The sequence below is a fragment of the Acanthisitta chloris genome, unplaced genomic scaffold, assembly GCF_000695815.1.
Source record: "Acanthisitta chloris isolate BGI_N310 unplaced genomic scaffold, ASM69581v1 scaffold5679, whole genome shotgun sequence".
In the NCBI taxonomy this organism is placed as follows: domain Eukaryota; kingdom Metazoa; phylum Chordata; class Aves; order Passeriformes; family Acanthisittidae; genus Acanthisitta; species Acanthisitta chloris.
The window spans coordinates 8,745-28,306 of NW_008691854.1; the positions used below are offsets into that span (position 1 = coordinate 8,745).

At 38.3% G+C, this 19,562-nt stretch overlaps 1 protein-coding gene across 1 annotated transcript; it reads left to right on the plus strand.

Moving 5' to 3' along the window:
- Positions 1-2,010: 2,010 nt before the first annotated feature.
- MEMO1 (mediator of cell motility 1) lies at positions 2,011-18,565 on the plus strand (the record flags this gene model as incomplete). The annotated part of the gene is made up of 8 exons (XM_009082385.1): positions 2,011-2,092; positions 5,165-5,233; positions 7,187-7,299; positions 8,532-8,643; positions 9,592-9,734; positions 10,878-10,954; positions 16,433-16,537; positions 17,881-18,565. Coding segments are annotated over 8 exons (833 nt in total), but the record flags the coding sequence as incomplete, so codon positions are not given.
- Positions 18,566-19,562: the final 997 nt, after the last annotated feature.

Consider the following 19,562-nt stretch of genomic DNA (forward strand, 5'->3'; position numbering starts at 1 on the left):
GTCTTAACCACCTCCTTAATCAAAAATCCTTGCTAAAGAAGGGCTGGAGGAAGGCCAAGCACAGAGCCTTGTTGGGGGACAGAGTCCCCTTTTGCTTGACACGTTCTGGGCCTGTGCTGCCTGTGGATCCTCTTCTTTGAGGAGAAGGGGTCAGGTGGGACAGAATAATGTTTTGTTTAAGTCTGGGTAGTAGGTGTTAGAAAAAATAAAATTGTGTCCTCCTAAAGAGTTTCACTCAGAAATTACTTAATCTTTCCACATTGGGAGACTTAGGAAGTCAATTTTTTCAAAAAGTGATTTGTGTCTTCAGGTTGAGTATATAGCAAATACAAGTGGTAGTACTGTAAAAGAGTACTGTTCTATTTGTCTCCTAGTAGCTTAGAAAGAGGATAGAGATAGAGACCTGTTTATTTTTAGTTAGCTTCCCCAACAACCTCCATTTTCTGAGATGTCATTATTCTTATCTCTGTTGCATGTCTCTGATGCTTGTAATTTCCCCAAGCAACAGAAGCAGCAGAACAGAACTGGTGTGTGGTGGTTTTTTATAACCATTTAATTATTTCACAAAGTCACGGTGTTACAGGAGTGACAGTGGCTAATCAGTGTCACTTGTTTGCCTTGTTAGAGCTGTAGACAGTAACTAAGGCATTAAAGGTGATTGTAGACTTAGGGAACTGGTGTTGCACTAGTTCACCTTCTTCATGTAAGAAGGTAGGGCTCTTCATAACAACAGAGCCTGTCTTTTTTCAAGAAACACATGAATTTAAGCTTTGTATAAAAACCAGTGGCTTTGACACCCTCATCCTTCACCCTCGGGTTTTCTAGAGAAAGCCTTTTGGCTGTCGCTTATGAGCGACTGATTGGATTCTGCAGAAGTTGACATCTTTGCTCCAGCTCTCTGTAGTTCTTGTCAGCCTTTTGGGGGGCTGTCAGCTTGAGCTTGGGGCTGTTTGGACCATAGCTGTGAAATAGTTTTGGATATTTAATTTGGTTTTGACTTTTCCTGGTGGTTGGTGGTTTAACACACCTGCATGGGGAAGATAGAAGAATCTACGATGTGCATGGTAGAAGAAAAGCAGCTTACTGCACCACACTTTACAGATAAACTCTGCTGACATAGTTCTGTCAAAAGCATAGCATCAGCTGAAAAAAGTGCATCTATTTTCTCTTTGCTAAAGGTATGTTACTGGTAACAATAGCAGCTGAATGAATTTTACTCGAAACTTTTGTGTTCTTTAATATAAGATGTTGCACTGTATTTGCCTGATTTGCTTCTTCAGGAGTAGCTTTACATCAGAAAGTTTTCTTGTGATGGGAAATAATCAATGTGATTGAGTTTTGGGGTTTCTTTTTGGGTTGGTTTTTTTTTGTTGTTTTTCTAGAAGGCATTTTTATCACCTGTCAGCTGATTGAATTGAGAATATTTGCCACTTCTTGAGGTACAGAATTTTCCAGGCTACAGTGTGTTTTGTGTTCTGCTCTTATGCTTGCTTGAAAATAATGAAGAACTTATTGCCATAGCCAATGGCTATCGTGTCAGTATGAAAGGTCTTTGTATTATATCATCTTCTCATATTAGGCTCTCTTGGTATAGATCATCTTAACTTTTTACTCCTGAATTTTGCAAGTGCAGTTGCCAGTGGAGTCGGTCATGTGTTAGCCTCTCTTTTGAAATCGTCAGCCATCCTTTCTAATGGTGAAATGGCATGTTCATTAGTCCCCACAGAGCAAGAAACAGTTAAGTGTGTGTTTGGATGTGCAATAAATGTTATTCCTGCACTAGGAAGTTGAAACTTTCCTACTGTACTTTTAACATTACAGGCTTGGGGATTTTTTTTTGTTGTTGTTGTGTTGGATTTTTTTGGGAGGTTGTTTTTTCTGTTTGTTTTTAGATTTAAACCCAGCCTTTAAGATGACTTGTAAATCTGCTGGACTTTACAACTTTCTTTGTTAATTCTTGAGGTATTTTAGCTTCTTTTATGGTTTCAGTATTTCCTTGTCTCTTCACAGGACCCCAGCTGAATGCACAACTAGAAGGTTGGCTTTCTCAAGTACAGTCCACAAAAAGACCTGCTAGAGCCATTATTGCACCGTAAGTATGAAATCTGGTTTTAGTATATGTAATAATTGATGGTTAAATCCTACTTTTTTGTTGTTGTTTGTTTTGAGTGATTTTGAAAACTGGTAAAAGCTAGCTGAAGGGAATGGTGTGTGGTTTCTAAACAAGTATTTTGGATATGGTATAGAATGGAAGAAATCTGTGCAGATCTTGATGCATTATCACTTTCCTTTTACTGATGGATTGCAGAATTAACATTCATCTGTGATCGTCAGACTGGTAAGAGGTTTATTAGTGCAGTGCTAATCAAAGGTGGCAGCTCTTTCAGTGCACTGCTAGTGTAGGACAGCTGCACCTATTAGGAAAAAACCAAAATAAAACAACACTCATCCCACAGAAAATAAACCCCACAACAAACCAAGCAAAACTCCAGCATTCCCCCCAAAATAAAAACTTAGCAAAAGCTTAAAACAAAAGGTCATGAAACACTATTCAGCTATCCAAAATGGTTTACTTTTGTTATTTTCCTTTGGTTTTGTTTGGAGTTTTGTCCACAGCTGAAATAGGAATCATCTGAACTATTCAGGAAGAATTCAGTTTCCTGAAGATAGCTGAGACATGTAACGAGAAAAGTATGTTGGCCATTCCAACTTACGATGAGCTGGAAGGGAACAGTAGAAAAAGCACCATAAATATGATGTTTTTCCTGTACTAACATAGTGTTGACATAATGGTTGAAGTATTCCATAATAGTATTGATGTGCAGAAGAAATTATCCTACATCTGCCTTAGTCTTTCTCTCAGGAATGTCAGGAAAGAGACCTTTCAGCTGGAGATTATGTAACCTGGGTTCTTTCTCCAGAGCCACTGGAGGTATTCCTGTGATCTCACCAAACTTTATCATTAACCATGCCTTTATTTTCCCACCTGTAAAGTGGGATAGGCTATTAACATTTTGAGGCAAGACTGAAGAAACCTGTAGCAGAGGGAACCTTTAGGCAGGCTCTTATCTAACCTTGTCAGATAACATACCTTGCCACTTTGCAAGGTCTTTTCTTTCTCCCATTAGCATGTATGTCAGTACCTGTCTGGGCTCTTTAGCATGATTGAGGTAAGTGATGTTGAAGTAAAATCCCAGGTCATCTTGAGGATAACTTGCTCCAGGTATCACTCTGGATGAATATAGTTGTGTGTGGACATACCCACAATGTGCTGGTTTGGGCTGAAGAAGAGTTAACTTTCTTCCCAGTGGCTAGTATGGAGTTATGTTTTGGATTTGTGCAGAACACAGGGTTGATGATACAGAGATGTTTGCCTTACTGCTGAGCAGAGATTACACAGAGCCAAGGCCTTTTACTGTTTTTCATACTGCCACACTGGCAAGGAAGTTGGGGATGCATGGGAGATTGGGAGGAGACACAGCTGGGACAGGTGACCCAAACTGACCAAAGGGATATTTCATACCATGTGACATAATGCTCAGTATATAGTGTGGGGGGAAGAAGGAGGAAGAGGGGAACTGCTGAGCAGAGATTACACAGAGCCAAGGCCTTTTACTGTTTTTCATACTGCCACACTGGCAAGGAAGTTGGGGATGCATGGGAGATTGGGAGGAGACACAGCTGGGACAGGTGACCCAAACTGACCAAAGGGATATTTCATACCATGTGACATAATGCTCAGTATATAGTGTGGGGGGAAGAAGGAGGAAGAGGGGAACATTTGAAGTGAAGTGGTTTGCCTTCCCAAGTAACCATTACACATGATGGGCCCTGCTTTTCTGGAGATGGCTGAAAACACCTCCTGCCTGTGGGAAGCAGGGAACTAAGTCCTTGTTTTTCTTTGCTTGTGTGTCTGGCTTTTGGTTTGCCTATTAAACTGTCTTTTATCTCAACCCATGAATTTTCTAGCTCTTTTCCTTCCGATTCTCTTCCCCATCCTGCTGGTGGGGGAGCGTGTACTTGGCTGCTCGCTGGGGTTAAACCATGGCACACATAGAAATACAGTCCTCCAGTGCTATCAAAAGGGAACTTGTATCTTCAAACATCCTGTATGTCTCAGGACTTGCAGCGTGTATCATTCTCAGAACCACTGTGTAAAAAGACCACTAGGAAAGCTGTAGCTGTGTTGTTGCACATACTTGACTCAAAATAAACAATAACTACTGCTGTAGGGTCGCAGGTGTTTCAGGTGAGCTCGAGGGGTGATGTGGCCCAAGCACTGTGGGCATGGCCACCTGCTGCGGGCAGGTGTGCTGCTGTGTGTGTGAGCTGTTTTCCAGCACTTGGCCTGGGACTCTGAGAATGAATGTTCTCTGGGATTAATGCTTTCTTGGCAGTGTAAACTGAATCTTCACATGTTTCTAACAGTCTTGAATAGATTGGGTGCAAAGATTCAAACAGGGTATTTGAAACAAGTAATCAGAATAATTATAAATGGTTTTGGAGTGCACACAGGAACAGAGGTCTAGAAAGACCCCAGGCCAGAGGGCTAGGAAATGATGAAGCATGTGTCCCATTCTCTGCAGTAAAAGCTAGCACACTGCCTTCTACTCCTTGCCATGCGCCCATTCATTCTATTGCTGAGGCATTCTTCTTCTTCAGTGACAGAGCATATCTATTCTCTGTTTATCTGCTGTGACATGCAGTTCTCTCTTTGCCAGGTCCCTCTGCTGTTATCGTATTCCGTTACTGGAGTGGGGTTAGAAGAGCCTTCTCCAGCAGAGGCTTCTCAGGCCTTGTCCCCTGGCTGCACTCCTAGTCTCGTGATAACATGCAGTTGTGCAGTCTGCCTACTAGTATCTTTTACAAGTAACAAAAGGTGCTTTGATCTGGAGGTTTGCTTACTGTCAAATGGGCACTGATAGTTCTTTAACTGGTCAGCAAACAGTCACTGATAGTTCTTCAACAAACGCATATCTTGCTGATATGGCAGCGGTGCTCTCCTGCTCCTTCAGGAGTTGATTTTTGGATTACTCTTACCATTTCTAGCTTCACTGAGGACCAAAAAAATATTTACAATGTTAACACTGAAGAGCAATATCAACGTGTTGCAGGTGTTAAGCAATATTTAGCATGTTAACATTCTGTACACCTTGATTTGCAGCCATGCAGGATATACCTATTGTGGATCTTGTGCAGCCCATGCTTACAAACAAGTGGATCCTAATATCACGTGAGTATTAAAGTTGCCATTGTAATTCTCTGATAAGTTCTCTGATAAGTTCAGTGTCCTTTTTATGTTCTTCTACCTTGACGTACTCAGATTTTAATTTTGGACTCTTTTTAGTCTTTTACATGTTGTTTCTGTTTGAACATAATAAATGTTAAAATAGTTTGCATGTTATAAAAGTACTGTTGAAATATAAAATGTAAAGCAGTATTTTCAAAAACTTTTGAAAACTATTGGTAAATAACTTATTAGAAGGAATTAGTTAAAGATGTTCTTTTTTCAGTTAGTAACACTTTAGTTTACTTTATTACTGACATTGCATTGTTTTTATAAAAAAGTCCTAGATGATTTGTTTGGCTTTTTTAACTTTTTTTTTTTGTTTGTTTGGTTAGTTTTTAGTTGTTTGGGGTTTTTTTTGTTGGGAGGTTTTGTTTGGTTTTAAAGTATATTAAAATATTTGACCATGATTCTGCATTGGTTATTCAGTGCAGGGTTATGGGCTGAATACTACCAGGATTCTCTTCTGCTGTGGAGAAAGTGACCAGTGTGTTTATATAATATTTGAAGTCAGCGAAAATTACTCACTCCAATAATTTTAAATGGACTTTTTTTTCTAACAAGTTAAGAGAAAAAGAAAAAAAATCCCCAACATGCTACTGTAGTCCATGCCTGCCTCTGAAAATATGAATCCAGTTACTTTAGGTTAAAGGAATATCATTCCTGTATGTTCTGCTGACTGCAACTTTTTTTTTCAAATGACAAAAATTTAAAATTTCTTCAGTATCTACTCAAAATACGTATTTTGCAATGCTAAATAAAAACTGGCTAGGTTTATCAGTTGTTCTTGCGATAACGTGTTGCAATACTCTTAAGGACAATGGGTTTGGTTTGTTCTAAACTATTGTAAATGATGTGAAATAACTTAAGGTGAGACAGATAGCTAGTTCCTCTAAAATTTCTAGAAAAAGTTGCATTTTCCAGGTTCAGTGACATAGAGTTGATTGAACTTTCTGGATCATTTGCTGGTGTACCATATGGGATGTTTAGAATTCATCTTTGGGCTGAACTATTGCATGTTTGGATGTTTTCTTTTTATGAGCTTTGTAGAAAGTTTTTAATGTCTTAGTATACCTTGTTAGAGCACTCCACGTGTTAAGGGAACAAAACCCCCACAACTTTACATGACTCCCACCCCTTCAGTTCAGTGCCAGAAACAAGGTGATATAATCCTGAATCTGAAAACTTGAATTTCCTATAGCGTTTTGTTTTTTCTTTTTTTCGTTTAAGTCCTGTGACAAGAGCCATGAACTGAGGACTTGATGAAATGACAGCATGATGACATGTGAAAGGTTGTAGTATCAGCTAAAGCTATGAATGTGCAGGTCCAAGTCCCTGTTGTTGATGCAACAGCCAGATAAAAACAGCATGTGAGAATTACTTGAATTTTAATGTGGTGAAATCTGAAGTTAGGCTAATCAAGTAAATAAATGAAAAACTCTGTATATATGATAAATCCATAGTCCTCATTTGAGGTCACATTCCTGTTGCAGGTGGTGTGTCACTGAAGGTTGTGTTGATACAAGGAGAGAATCCAAAAATCTGTTCTAAGGGGCTGTAACACATCATTCAAGCTCTAAATGAATCCAGTCTGACAGATTTCTAGCTGATGAGTGCCCTCTGATATATAACCTGCTTAAGAGATTTAAGGCTACAGGAAGCATTATTGAACTGATCTCATCATAATTTCTGAGATGCCAGCCAAGTTCAGGCCTCAAATTGATCTGTGGTCTTACGGACAGCAGAGTAAAGCTATTGTAGACAAAGAAATAAGTATTTAAATATAGAAATATTGAGAAAGAATTGCTTTTTACATATTTGTTGAACTCGTTACTTTAAGCCAAGTCTCTGTATGATTGCACTTGTCTAAATTATGGGCTTTTGTGTTAATTGTTGTAGCCGAAAAGTTTTCATTCTTGGGCCTTCCCATCACGTGCCCCTTTCCCGATGTGCACTTTCCAGCGTGGACATTTATAGAACACCTCTGTATGATCTCCGAATTGACCAAAAGAGTAAGTGCATGGGAAAGCTTGCTGAGGCTTGAGTATTAAGTGTGGTACTGTGGTGCTGAGGACTTTTCTTGGGTTTGGGCACTTCATTGCTTTAATTGGTATACAAGTACAAATCTGTTTTCACTGCAATGGAAGCTAACTCCTGGAAGGTCCTGGTTGTTGCAGGCATTGCCATGTTATAACTGTAATGTCTCTCTTGCACCTGCAAATAAACAGTTCTCAGTCTTTGCTGCTCTTCTCCATTTTGAATGTGTGCTCTGGACAAGTGATCTTTAAAGGGGTTTTAAAAATGAAAAAGTGTATAGCTCACTAAACTCCTTCTCCATTATTCTGTGAAGTATTTTGGCTGCAAAAAAAGAAAAATAGTTGCTTTAAGTTTGATTTCTGATAGAGGAGTAGCAGAGAAACAAAAAGGTGTGTATTTGGATGCATTATTGCATGTGACTTGTTTTAACCTTCAGAGTAGCTACAGAACATAAAAACTGTTAGCCCATGTAATACCACTTTTTTGACCTAAGCTTAAAGCTGCAATGAAGATAAATGTGATATTTTGTCTTTTGTGCATTTTGAGTCTTTGTCAGAAGGGCTAATTAGTGCAGATGTATTGTCTTTCGTTGTAACTGTGATTCAGCAAGCTACTTCAGACTTTCTACATAGTGTCTGCGGAAATGTGCCAGCTAACAAACCTTTGGGTTTCAGTAGAGCTCCTTTATGGAGTAGAGAAGGAGGCACAGCCCTACATCAATTTCTCCAGCCAGTGAAGAATTTTCAACATGTAGAGGTGACTCTGCATACCACCAAGTGCACTTGAGAGCAGAGAAGATAATTTGTAGATGTGGATTACTTAATCAGTCTTCACTGTCTCTAGATTTCATGATTCAGTCAATAATAAATTGTTTTAGATAGTAACACATCAGCAATGCTTAGCTGATCAGCAGTTGTTTATTTTATATACATACGATGGTGTACTTTGTGAAAATAAGAATTCAGCAAATGCAGGTCACTGATTTAACACACTTATTTTGTCAACTGAATGAATTATATTTGTATCTGAATGACTTGAACATAATTTGAATCCTGATTTATTTAGAAACAAGTGGTTTATGATGACAGCCCTTGGAGGCAAGTAGTTTGTTATATTGGGCTTGTTCTGATAAAGATGCACTGTAGCTTGATTTTTGCACTTGTTTTACAAAAAAAAAAAGTAAAAATTAATCTTTAATTCATTTCAGTTTATGGAGAATTGTGGAAGACTGGAATGTTTGAGCGTATGTCCCTACAGACAGATGAAGATGAACACAGTATTGAAATGCATTTGCCTTATACTGCTAAAGCCATGGAAAGGTACTAGGGCTAATTACTTCTACACGGATTAGCATTACGTGCCTTAATATTTGAACTTGTGAAGTGCAGTAGGAAGTAATAATACATTTTATGGTGTATAATACCCAGGTGGTATATAATACTTACACTCCCCTATCCCTCAGTAAAAATTTTGGGAAAGAGAAGGTCAGAGACTCGGATAAGTTGCTGTAATAGAGACTGTGAGCAGAGCAAACACGTGAATGATGAAGTTGTTACACCTCTTATAAACAAGTTTACAACGACTTAATAGAGTTAATATTTCATGAGTCTTTCTCAGTAGCTGATTATCTGGATTTCCCCCCCCCCCCCCCATTTTTACAAAACATGTCTGAAAGAATTTCAAATACTGATAGGTGTTTTCTGTAGGATTTTGAGTTTGTTTGAAGCCTTAATACTAATTTTGAAATCAAGGTTTTATTTACACCTTATATTTCAGATGAGTACTTCAAATAAAAACCAGCAATTTTTGATGGGGCTTGTTCCTGCCCCATCTTTTTAGAATTTTTTTTTAAGCTTTCATATTATTTTTAACTTTCTCTGGAGTATGAGGATACACTTGGGTACTATCTTGAGCATTTTCATATATGTTTTGTATGTGTTGGAGAAGTACCCAACAGGCAGCATCAATACAGGAAGAATTTAATTCTGATTTCATTGCTGGTTTCATGGTTTCACTGTGTCTTATTTCTGTTTTCCTGTTGTTTTCACTTTGCAGCAAAGATAAATAATGTTTTGGGGGGAGGGGGAGGCTGTTGTCTGAAATTGAAGTACTTTGAGGTTCTAAAACAATGTCCTAGTATGACCTCACCAGATTTCTATCTTCAAATCAATAGTGACCTTTTAAAACATTCTGCAGTTTCAGTTATCAAGTCCTGAAAAATCTTCAGATGTTACTTGAATTACATCCTTTTTTCTTTTGCTTATAAGCCATAAGGATGAGTTTACTATTATTCCTGTGTTGGTCGGAGCACTCAGTGAGTCAAAAGAGCAGGAATTTGGAAAACTCTTCAGTAAATACCTAGCTGATCCTAGTAACCTCTTTGTGGTTTCTTCTGACTTTTGCCATTGGGGTAAGTTCCATATCTCTTCATTAAAACAGTATATTGAATATTTTGTAGTTATTGTATTTTATTGAACTTTTAACTTCTGGTAAATGTAATTTTGAAACTTTAATGACTTCCTAAAGTTCAAAATATTTTTTTAAAATCTGGAACAATAGGTGAAAAATATTGATGTGGTAAGGTGTTTTCAGTGTAGTGGAGGAAGAGAAGGTATATGGGTTCATATGCATCTCCTTACTGTGGCGATGAAATAGGTGTCTGAAGTTTTTTGCTCTTTTTACTCTTCTTTTAAGCAACTCAAAACAACTTGCAAAACTTAAGAAAAATTAGGTAAAACTCACTGGACATGGCCACATTCCTCTGACAGAAATGAATTTTATATGTTTTACTGCTGGGTAAAATAGCAGATGGAGTATTTATGCCAATTCACCAGAGCTATCCCAGTTCATCTTGCTGGCAGAGCTATAAAGACTCCAGAAGCCTTGACTTCTGTCCTGCTTTGAAACTTGATTTTTTCTTTTAAGTGTGATAGTAGCTGCAAAAGGGACTGCTTCAGGAAGATATGTTACACAACAGACCTTCTTGCTGTTTTTCATTGTCATCTTTGCTTAACTTACGTAATTAAGTGCATATTTTACTTGCCTTTGTGGAGTAGGTGGAAATACATATAACAATGACCTGGGTCCTGTTGTAGCTAATGAACCATCTAGAACTGTTCATTGAACTGTCATGAATTTTTTCTTTTAACCTTCATTTACTGTGGATATTGTTGTGCAAGCAGAAGTAGCCAGACTCCATGGTTGACTTGATGTCACAAGGGATAGCTAAATGAAATGTTGCTTTGCTTTCTAATTTGTAGAATTGGATTCCAAGGCAATGACAGGCAACCAGTAAATCATACTGCAGTGTCAGTTCTACATAGTAGGTTTTTCTTTAGGAATATTGCCACCCATTGTGGGTTTTTTTTGTCTTTGCTTCTGGGCTGCTGCTTGATGATTGGCCTAGAATTTTCTCAGTGGAGCTAGAAATTACAAATAAATTGATTGATTACTACTTTATAAATATTATAATTTCAAATATTTAGCAAGTGCTAGGGAGTGTGTTAGCTACAATTTTTCCCTTTTTTATTTTATACATGATTTTTGTTTCAAGGTCAGAGGTTCCGTTACAGTTACTATGATGAATCCCAAGGAGAAATTTATAGATCCATTGAGCACCTAGATAAAATGGTAAGTTTTCAGATTTGGTGGAACTAACTAACAAATTTCTCCTGTACGTTACATTTCTTTGAATAGTTTAGGTATTTCTCTTAACAAAATGCAGATCAGCTGTGTTATTGAATGTATCATTTTCCTTTGTTTACCACAATAAGAACTTCAGTGCTGTTTTTAGCTAGGATCCTCCATTTCCCTGCCTGCACACAATATATTGCTGGTATAATCTAGTAGGCATAATTTGTGAGAATAGATGCATGTTCACCTACTGAAAGTGCCCTGGTGTAACATAATTCCTGTCCACGTACCCTCTTATGTTTTCAGGTTGCAATAAGAATTATGCATGGAACATTGTGGGAGTTTAGGTTTGATAGTTGTGATACCTGCATTTAGGAAGAGCATCGTGGTTGTGCTACTGGTTTCAGCAACATCCATTTTGAGGAGGAAAGGCTGTAGGGGATTGTGCTGCTCAGGGAAATGTAAAGTCACCATTTCCTCAGGAGTAGTCTTCCTCCTGCCCCCTACTCTGTAGTAGGTGATGGGAAAAAGCAGTAGACCATACTTCATCCTGGATTTGGCAAAAGGCTGAAACGAATGCTAACTACATAAAGGTCATGATGCCAACTATGTTGCATTTTCTTTACCGTTGCAGGAGCCAAGGATTTCTTTTTTAAAAAAAAAGAAAAAAATATTTGTGTTCAGGACTATACTTAAGGCACAGAATAGAAGTAATGCTTCTGGACATACATACGCTTAAAATTTGTTTTACAACTGTTAGCATCATTTATGTAACTTATGTAGAATCTGTTAGAAGAAAGAACTGTTGTTATTCAGGGCAAGTTATTTTTTTCACTTGCCTTGAAAGAATTAATTCTACCTGCTGGAGCCATCTCTGGAATTGTTTGCTTTGTGCAGCCGTATTAACCTCTTTGGTTTTCCACTATTCGTCACTGGAATAGAAACAGTAAATAATTTGCCTTCATCCTGTTTATCCCATTTTTAATTATTCTTGTACTCAGTTGAGAGGTTTCCTTATCAAGAGAAGTGTTTTTCTACAGAGTCCCAGAATTTGCAGCCCTGAGTGTGTTTTCGCAGATTATGGTGTATTAGCAAACGTTAGTTTCCCCTTGTTAATTTCTGTGGTGAAAGCCTGAAGACAGACTGGACTTTGGCATTTAATTACTTTTAGGGAATACATTGCACCAACTTTTTCTTTTGGCAGTTACTGAGCCAAAAGGAAATGACGTTTTTTGTAACATGGTAAATCGTGTCTCCCATTTAATAATTATGAAAATAGTTTCTCAGCCTTAAATGTAAGTGGAAAACTCCACATGCTGTGTAGCAGTATACTGTGGTTATTTTTTGCCTGTTTAAATCATGCCATATGTGAACACAGGACTCCATATTCAAACTGTACAAAGTAGGGTTTGCTTTCAGTGAATTTCAGAGATGTCTTTTTAGCGATATTGTGAGTACACTTGGGATGCTATCTACAATATAATAAAGATATTCCTGTCAGACTTCTCCAGTCTTTGGAAGGAGTTGATTCAATTTTGTTATGCCCCAGTTGGCTACTTCTTGTTTCCTTAGATAAGTATTGGATTTTTTCATGTCGTTTGGTGTGCTAAAGAAACTTGCATTGTTGTAACCAGTAGGCCTCTCCACAAAGAAAATAGCATTAAGGTAGAGACAAAACTGCACTAAAACTGGCTCTGTAATTTCATTTGGACCTAACTAGGAAAGCAGTGTGCTGAGTGCTCTGTAAGCAGGCAGGTATTTGAGGGTAAGATGAAATTACTTTGCCTTAGAAATGCCCTTGTGGGAGGATGATGGTGTCTTCCTTTAGACTGGACCTTAAGTATAGATGCACGATGATTTTCCCACCTAGTGCATAAAAACCACTGAATGCTTTGGGCATTGAAGTTTTACTAACCTGGCAACCATGGTGAGAAATTTTATTTGCTGTGATTTTAAGTAAGAGCACAAAAAAATGCAGAGTAGTAAATATGACTGGGCAGACATCAGTTTCTCCATGGTAACTGTTGATGTGTCCACTGTCACCTTGAGGGCGCCACAGTGCACTTTGTGAAGTGATGGCAAAAGGAGTAAAGAGCCTCATAGTTAATAGGGATACCTTGGAATAGTGTACCAATAGGGATACCTCCTCAAATGAAGTGTTATAATTGAGCAGCTGATGTGCAATAGTTTGTATATGATAACCTGATAACTACCATCTTTTTAAATAAAAACGAGGGAGTGTTTTGTAAGGCATTGTTGAAGAGTAATTGCTTCTTAATTGTGACTAGCCAGAAAATGCAGACTGCTTGCTTGAATCTTCACTGCCAGGCTGCTCATTTTAGATGAGCATATATTTCATATGGGAAACCTTATGCCTCACTTGAGTCAATGGGAAGATTCTGTTCCCCTGAATGCTGATGGGAGGAAATCAGGAGATCTGTGCAGGAACAGCCAACAGTTGTTGTGCAGGAGCCATGCTCAGCACTGGAGTGGCTTCTCAGGTGGCTCTGTTGAAATGCTGAATTCTGGTGTCTTCTGCAGTGATGCTGCAGTGTGCTAGGACCTTCCACAGTGCTCCAGCCTGGGAAGACTTCTCATCCTGGGCATAATGCAAGACCATGACTCCCTGCCTGGGTGCCCAGCTCCCTGCTCTCTCCGCTGTGTGTGCCCAGCCAGTAATTTTCCTGTTGGCTGTTTATCTTCTAGTCTGACTCACACATGCAAAGATAGTTGGGCTGACTGGTACTAAGGCTGGGTTTGTTTCCACTTCCATTAGAGTGCTACTAGTTTGGATTTTTAAGTGTGAAGAAGCAGCTGAAGTAACTGATAGCAAACTTTAACTTGACCAGCCAAAGGATCATTGGAGTATAGTATAAAATCATCCTATAGGGTTTTGGAGGCTTTTTGTTTTGTTTTGGTGGTGGTGTTTCTAGATGAGCTTGTAGATACTTGATCCCATAGGGATGATATTGAAGAATGTAACTGCTTTCAATCATACTAAGTAAACTGTGCTAGGATGTTGTAGATGCCGTTAACAGTGTCTGGGTAACCGAGATATGCAGTTTCTGTGTGATGCCATAATAACCATGTGATAAACTGCAGAACTGTGTTTGCATTTTTATCATGCGGCTTTTGTCGTGTATTTTAGCTCTGTTCTAAACCATGCCTGGCTGAGTTGTTCCGAATACTGCAAATTATTAGCTTCACACTTGTGCTTTTTAGAAAAACAAAACACAACCTGACAAAAATGTTTCCTTTGTTCCTCAACACCATTTTTGACTGAGAAGCAAACTTGGTAGTCTTTGCTCCTCTGCCACAGGAATTTGTAAATCCAAAAGCTTGAGAAGTTCAGTTCAACCAAATGCTTACAGGATATATGTTCCTACCCATTTCCTATGGATTTTGTCCAGTCTGTGTAGAGCTCTGTTAGCATTTTCTGGGATGAACTGCATAGCTCTAAATGTTTTGCAGTGCTGAACTGTGCATTGAAATAAGCTTACTAGGCATTCTTATCAATCCACGTCCATTCATTTGAGACAAATGCTCAAATGCCTCTGCCCAGTATGTTCCAGTGACTTACATCTATAAAACAAGTCTCTCAATTGAGCAGCCATTTTTATTTTTTTAAGTTTGTGAAAGGGTTTGCAAATGGATAAAATACGTTCTCATGAACTGTTCAGTATCCAACTTAAATGCCTTATGCATGTTTAGTTTCACTTGAGTGTGTAGTCAAGTTTGGTTCTGCTCTCTTTAGCTGTATACACATGCAATTTACAAGTAAATGGATTGTTCAAAGACATGCTTTGTAAACTTTAGAAATGCAGTGGCATCTATGTAATCATTGCTAGTTAGAGAATAGCGACCACTGTTTTCTTGGCACTCATGTAGGTTCTGTAGATCTGGGAGGGATTAGCAGCTGTAATTGCCAGCAAGGGCTCCAAACACCCTCTCCCTGACTTCAGAAGAACTGAGTTCTTTCTGGCAATTGGTCAGCATAATTTGGTTTATTTTTCCATAAAATCTATTTCTTTATGAATCCATCTTATGTCTGTTTCTATTTAAAAGTACACAAAGGTGATGGTTATGGTTGCTGTTTTATAATCCTCCCTGACTCTCCTGGGAATCTGCAGCTTCTCCATTGTAAGCTGTGATCCAGTCTGAATCATTAGCATATCTGCCAGATCAGCCAAACAGCCTTGCCGAGTGTTCAAGAGGTTTCACGCCTGAGGTGGAGACTACAGACTGACTGCTTCCTGCATTGGTTTCTCCTTTTATCACCCATTTCTTCCCAAAACAGGGGAAGGGGCTGGGACGATTGCAGAAAGCTTAGAGAAATGATCTCCCTTTCTGGTGTCAACCTCCCATTGTTCTCCTGCAAAGTGTTTTTTCCAGTCTCTAAGGAAAACCTTAATGCCTCACCAGCAGAAGAAGCATAATTATGTGTATTACTGAATTAGTGAGTGTCTGGAGCTCATTTAACTGGTGAAGGGAGTTCATCGTTTTCAGAGGAAGGAAAAATGGAAGAGGATGGAGTTTGATACAAACAGAATAGCAAAGCCATGATGAAACCCACACAGTAATTGATTTAGACTTGCTTCAAATTACTTCCATTGTGTTTGATCTGCTCTGTGGGATGGGGTAAGAGTAGACTGTATCTGGAGCCATGGGATTCTTTTTGCTTTTAAGAATGCAAATGTTTGTATACGTGGAAGGTTTTGTTTTCCACACGTGCTGGTGTTCTTAGTATGACTCCATAGGATCATGGGTCTCCCTGTGGATGGAGAAAAGGATGTATATATCTGACTGTCTCATGTAAAGTGGAAGCATCATCTCTTGGCTCTAATATTTTTGTTGTGCACCAACTTTATAGTGCTTTAGAGATGTTCTGGATCTGCTTTTTGTGCTCTGAGCTAGCCCCTGCACCGATCAACTGCCTTGCATGCTTGATGTGTCCAGGATATATTACACTTGCTATGTGATGAATTGCATGTGTGTATAGTGGTGGTTTATCTAGGGGTTTTGGATATCCAGACGTCCCAGGGAAGTGCTTTGCCCTGAGCTCTCTTACCAGGGAAAGAAGATAGAGACACAATTTCTTCCTGCTTTGCACTTTTAGTAAATTTGTCTGGTTATAGCTGTACCAAATCCCATGGAAGTAGAGCACCCTTGGAGAGTGGGGATCAGCTAGTCTGCAGGAGGAGCTTTTTTAGCATGAGCTTCACTGGTATTTGCAAAGATAGCTTCACAGATCTGGATCATTGACAGCTTTGGAAGAGCTCCTGCACATTTAGTTTGGCAAGGGATGGAAACAAGATGACTACAAGCTAGAGCTCACATGCTGAGATTCCCCTGATATGCTTGATGTGAAGTAGAAGGGTTTTCCTCCTGATGTATTCTCTGTTGTAATAAATAGGTGATGTAAAAGCACCTGTGTGTGAGTGTGTGACGTAATTATTGCTCTTGATTCTTTTTCAGGGTATGAGCATTATAGAGCAGCTAGATCCTGTATCTTTTAGCAATTACTTGAAGAAATACCATAATACAATATGTGGAAGACATCCTATTGGAGTGTTACTAAATGTAAGTAACTTTGGATTTGTTGAAAAACGTAACTTCTAGAAAAATGCTTACATTTGTTTTAAATGCAATATTGCTGCAGTATTTCTCAGTTCTAAAATGGCAAGCCTTGAATTAAGTTTTTTCCAAGTGTTCTCAATTTGGTCTCCCATTTCTGTGTCTTGCATATAGAGAAATATAAGGTCTTAAAAGGGCTGAGGGTTTTCAGATCCCTAAGGGAGATGAGGTACCACATTCCTTTTGAATTTCAATGAAATACAGTCATTGACTTTCTCTTGGCCCTAAACAGATAAATGAGTAAATCCATCTCCCTAAAGAAGTAGGTACTTACTCTCTTGAATCAGTACTTACAAACACATATATATTTTTTCTGTATTGCTGTTAGCTAGCTATTGTGAGTGCCTTGTGATGTCTGCAGCGTTTTTGGGTTTTGCAAATATGGTGAGAGATTTGCCTCTGTAAGTATTAGTGCAGTGCACCATTAACTCATAAATTAACAGCAATTAGAATTCAGATTAACTGGTACTTCCTAGTTACTGTATTCTGCTTCGGTGATGCAGTGCAGTCATAAACCTGGCTTAACTTAGTTGTCTGAATTTGGTCACAGCTACTTTACAGCACTGCTGGAGTGCTGCAGATTTGTCATATTGCTTGAGTGAATCTCACTGTATTTTTACTGTAATTCAGATCTTGAAACAGAAAGCATGTTAACTTTTTTGAAAGGGAAAACATAATTCAGTGGGAATGTAGTCTGTATGGAGAACATACAGAGGAACCTTTTAAAGTAAAGTCCAAAAAAGTTTGTATGAGCAGTATCAATATTGAGGACACATGTAGCAAAATTCAGTACTATGACAACTCTGCAAATATACCCAACTCTTACCCTCAGATAACGATTAGCTTTGCAGTGAATCAGAGCTAAATTCTGTTCATTCACTTTTGCCAATTGTCATGCTTTAATAAATTACCCTTGTACCTTCTTCCTTAATGGAAGAAACACAATCTAAAAAGCGTTAATAGCATTGAGGTGTTTTGTGTTACACCTGTGTTTCTGTATAAATTCTCCATGGTTCTGAAATAATTGTTTCTAAAGGATCTATCATTAAAGGTTATTCAGTATTGCTTTAGAGATCTGCATGGATTGTACATAGTGCAGTGCGGGGAGTGTCAGTGAATGAAACGGCACAGAAATGGGTTAGGTCCACAGATTACTGGGAGGTGTTTATATTATGAGTTTGAGAGAGTGTGCCCGTTCCTCCAGGATGGGGGAGAGGACTGAGAACTGAAAAATGCTCTAATTTCACTGATACCTTTTTTTCTTTTAATGGCCTTTTTTCTCTCTTCAGGCTATCAACGAGCTCCAGAAGAATGGAATGAATATGAGCTTTTCATTTTTGAATTATGCTCAGTCAAGCCAGTGTCGAAACTGGCAAGACAGCTCAGTGAGTTATGCAGCTGGAGCACTTATGGTCCACTGAACTGCTGAATGCTCAGGGATGGCACCTGCACACACTCTATATGGGGTCCCAGCCTAGCCCTTACAAAGATACAGTCCCTGGTCTTTGGGTATACTGAAACCTCAAACTAATAGAACTCTCTTCTTTTCTAGTAGGTGTAGTCCTTCCTTAGTTTCAACTCATTTTAAAATGCTTTCTTGTTTAGGACACTGGAAGGAAGGCTGGTATCAGAACTTTTTGTGAGTTTTTTGTTTTTTTGGAGAAGATAAAATGGCTTTGAAGGTATGGTGGTAGACTGTCCTTACAAATACAACATGTAAAGCATTTACCATATCCTAAATTTGCACTCTTTGCAGACCTGTGCACATGTACTCAGCTTTCAGAATAGTTTTGCAAGTTATAAACGGAAAAAGGGGGTGGAAGCTTTTTAATAAAAGAAAAAAAGGAAAACAACGCATTTATAAATGATCCTGTATTAGAATATAATAAAACTCCAGTATAGTCAGTTACTACCCGTGATGTACAACAGATATCTTCTATTTTAGTTGCTAATAAAGGGCTACACAAACCAAAATAGTCTGATTTAAACTTATTGCTTTGTGTTCTGTATGTGGCTGCTTGTCATTAACATTCTTTATCCTCAGTTCTTATGCTTGATAATTCAGCCATTCTGTAAAATACTTTAGAATGTATTTTGTATTCAACATTTGTTGACGACTTCATTTACAGATTTTTTTAAAAATCTTAAACCTGCACTATGAGTTCAGTTGTGCAAAAGAATTTTAAAACCTTTTTGTATAGCCTAATTCTTTTTGTTTTACAATTATCTATAAAATAGTATCTTTTAGTATGTGATACAAATGTGTATCAGAAATACACTTTTAATGATTTTTATGCTCAGTTTGATTATTAAAGTAAAATAGATGCAGTATTTTTATTTGAAATTACTTAAAATTGAAAACAAACAGTAGCTTGAAAATTATAATTGTTAGAGTATCTATCTGGCATTCATAGGCCACAGAAGCCATAAAGTGCTAAGCTCAAGCAATTATTCCTCAAAGATTTATTTGGGAGGGAAAGGAAGGTAAGGCTTTTCTTTTCATGTTGTTTTTTTCCCATCGCATCTTATGAGTTCATGAACTTTCTTCTACCCAAAATAATGATGTAATTATTTCAGTTGTCATTCCCAAAGAGTTCCTTTCGTTCTAATAAGAGATGCAAAGTAGGATGGCAGTATTGGCTCATTATCTAAATGGAGGTTTCATTCCCTGATATTTCACCTGCTGTCAAGAACCATCCTGGTACATTCAGCTTTTCCGAGTGGCAGAGGGGAATTCCATAATTCAATTCAGATTATCTCTGAAAGTTGTGGGAATTGCTGCATCTTAGTGTTAGCTAAAAGCATACCAGACATCTTGTTTATTCCTGTAAAAATACCCTCTGCTTCCACCACTTCTGTTTTCCTTTCTCACAGCTGGCCACCACTTTGGTAACAGCAGGGGGAAGGCTCCATTTACAAAATGAACTACTTTGCAGATGTTCAGCATCCATCCCAAACGCCAAACCTCTTT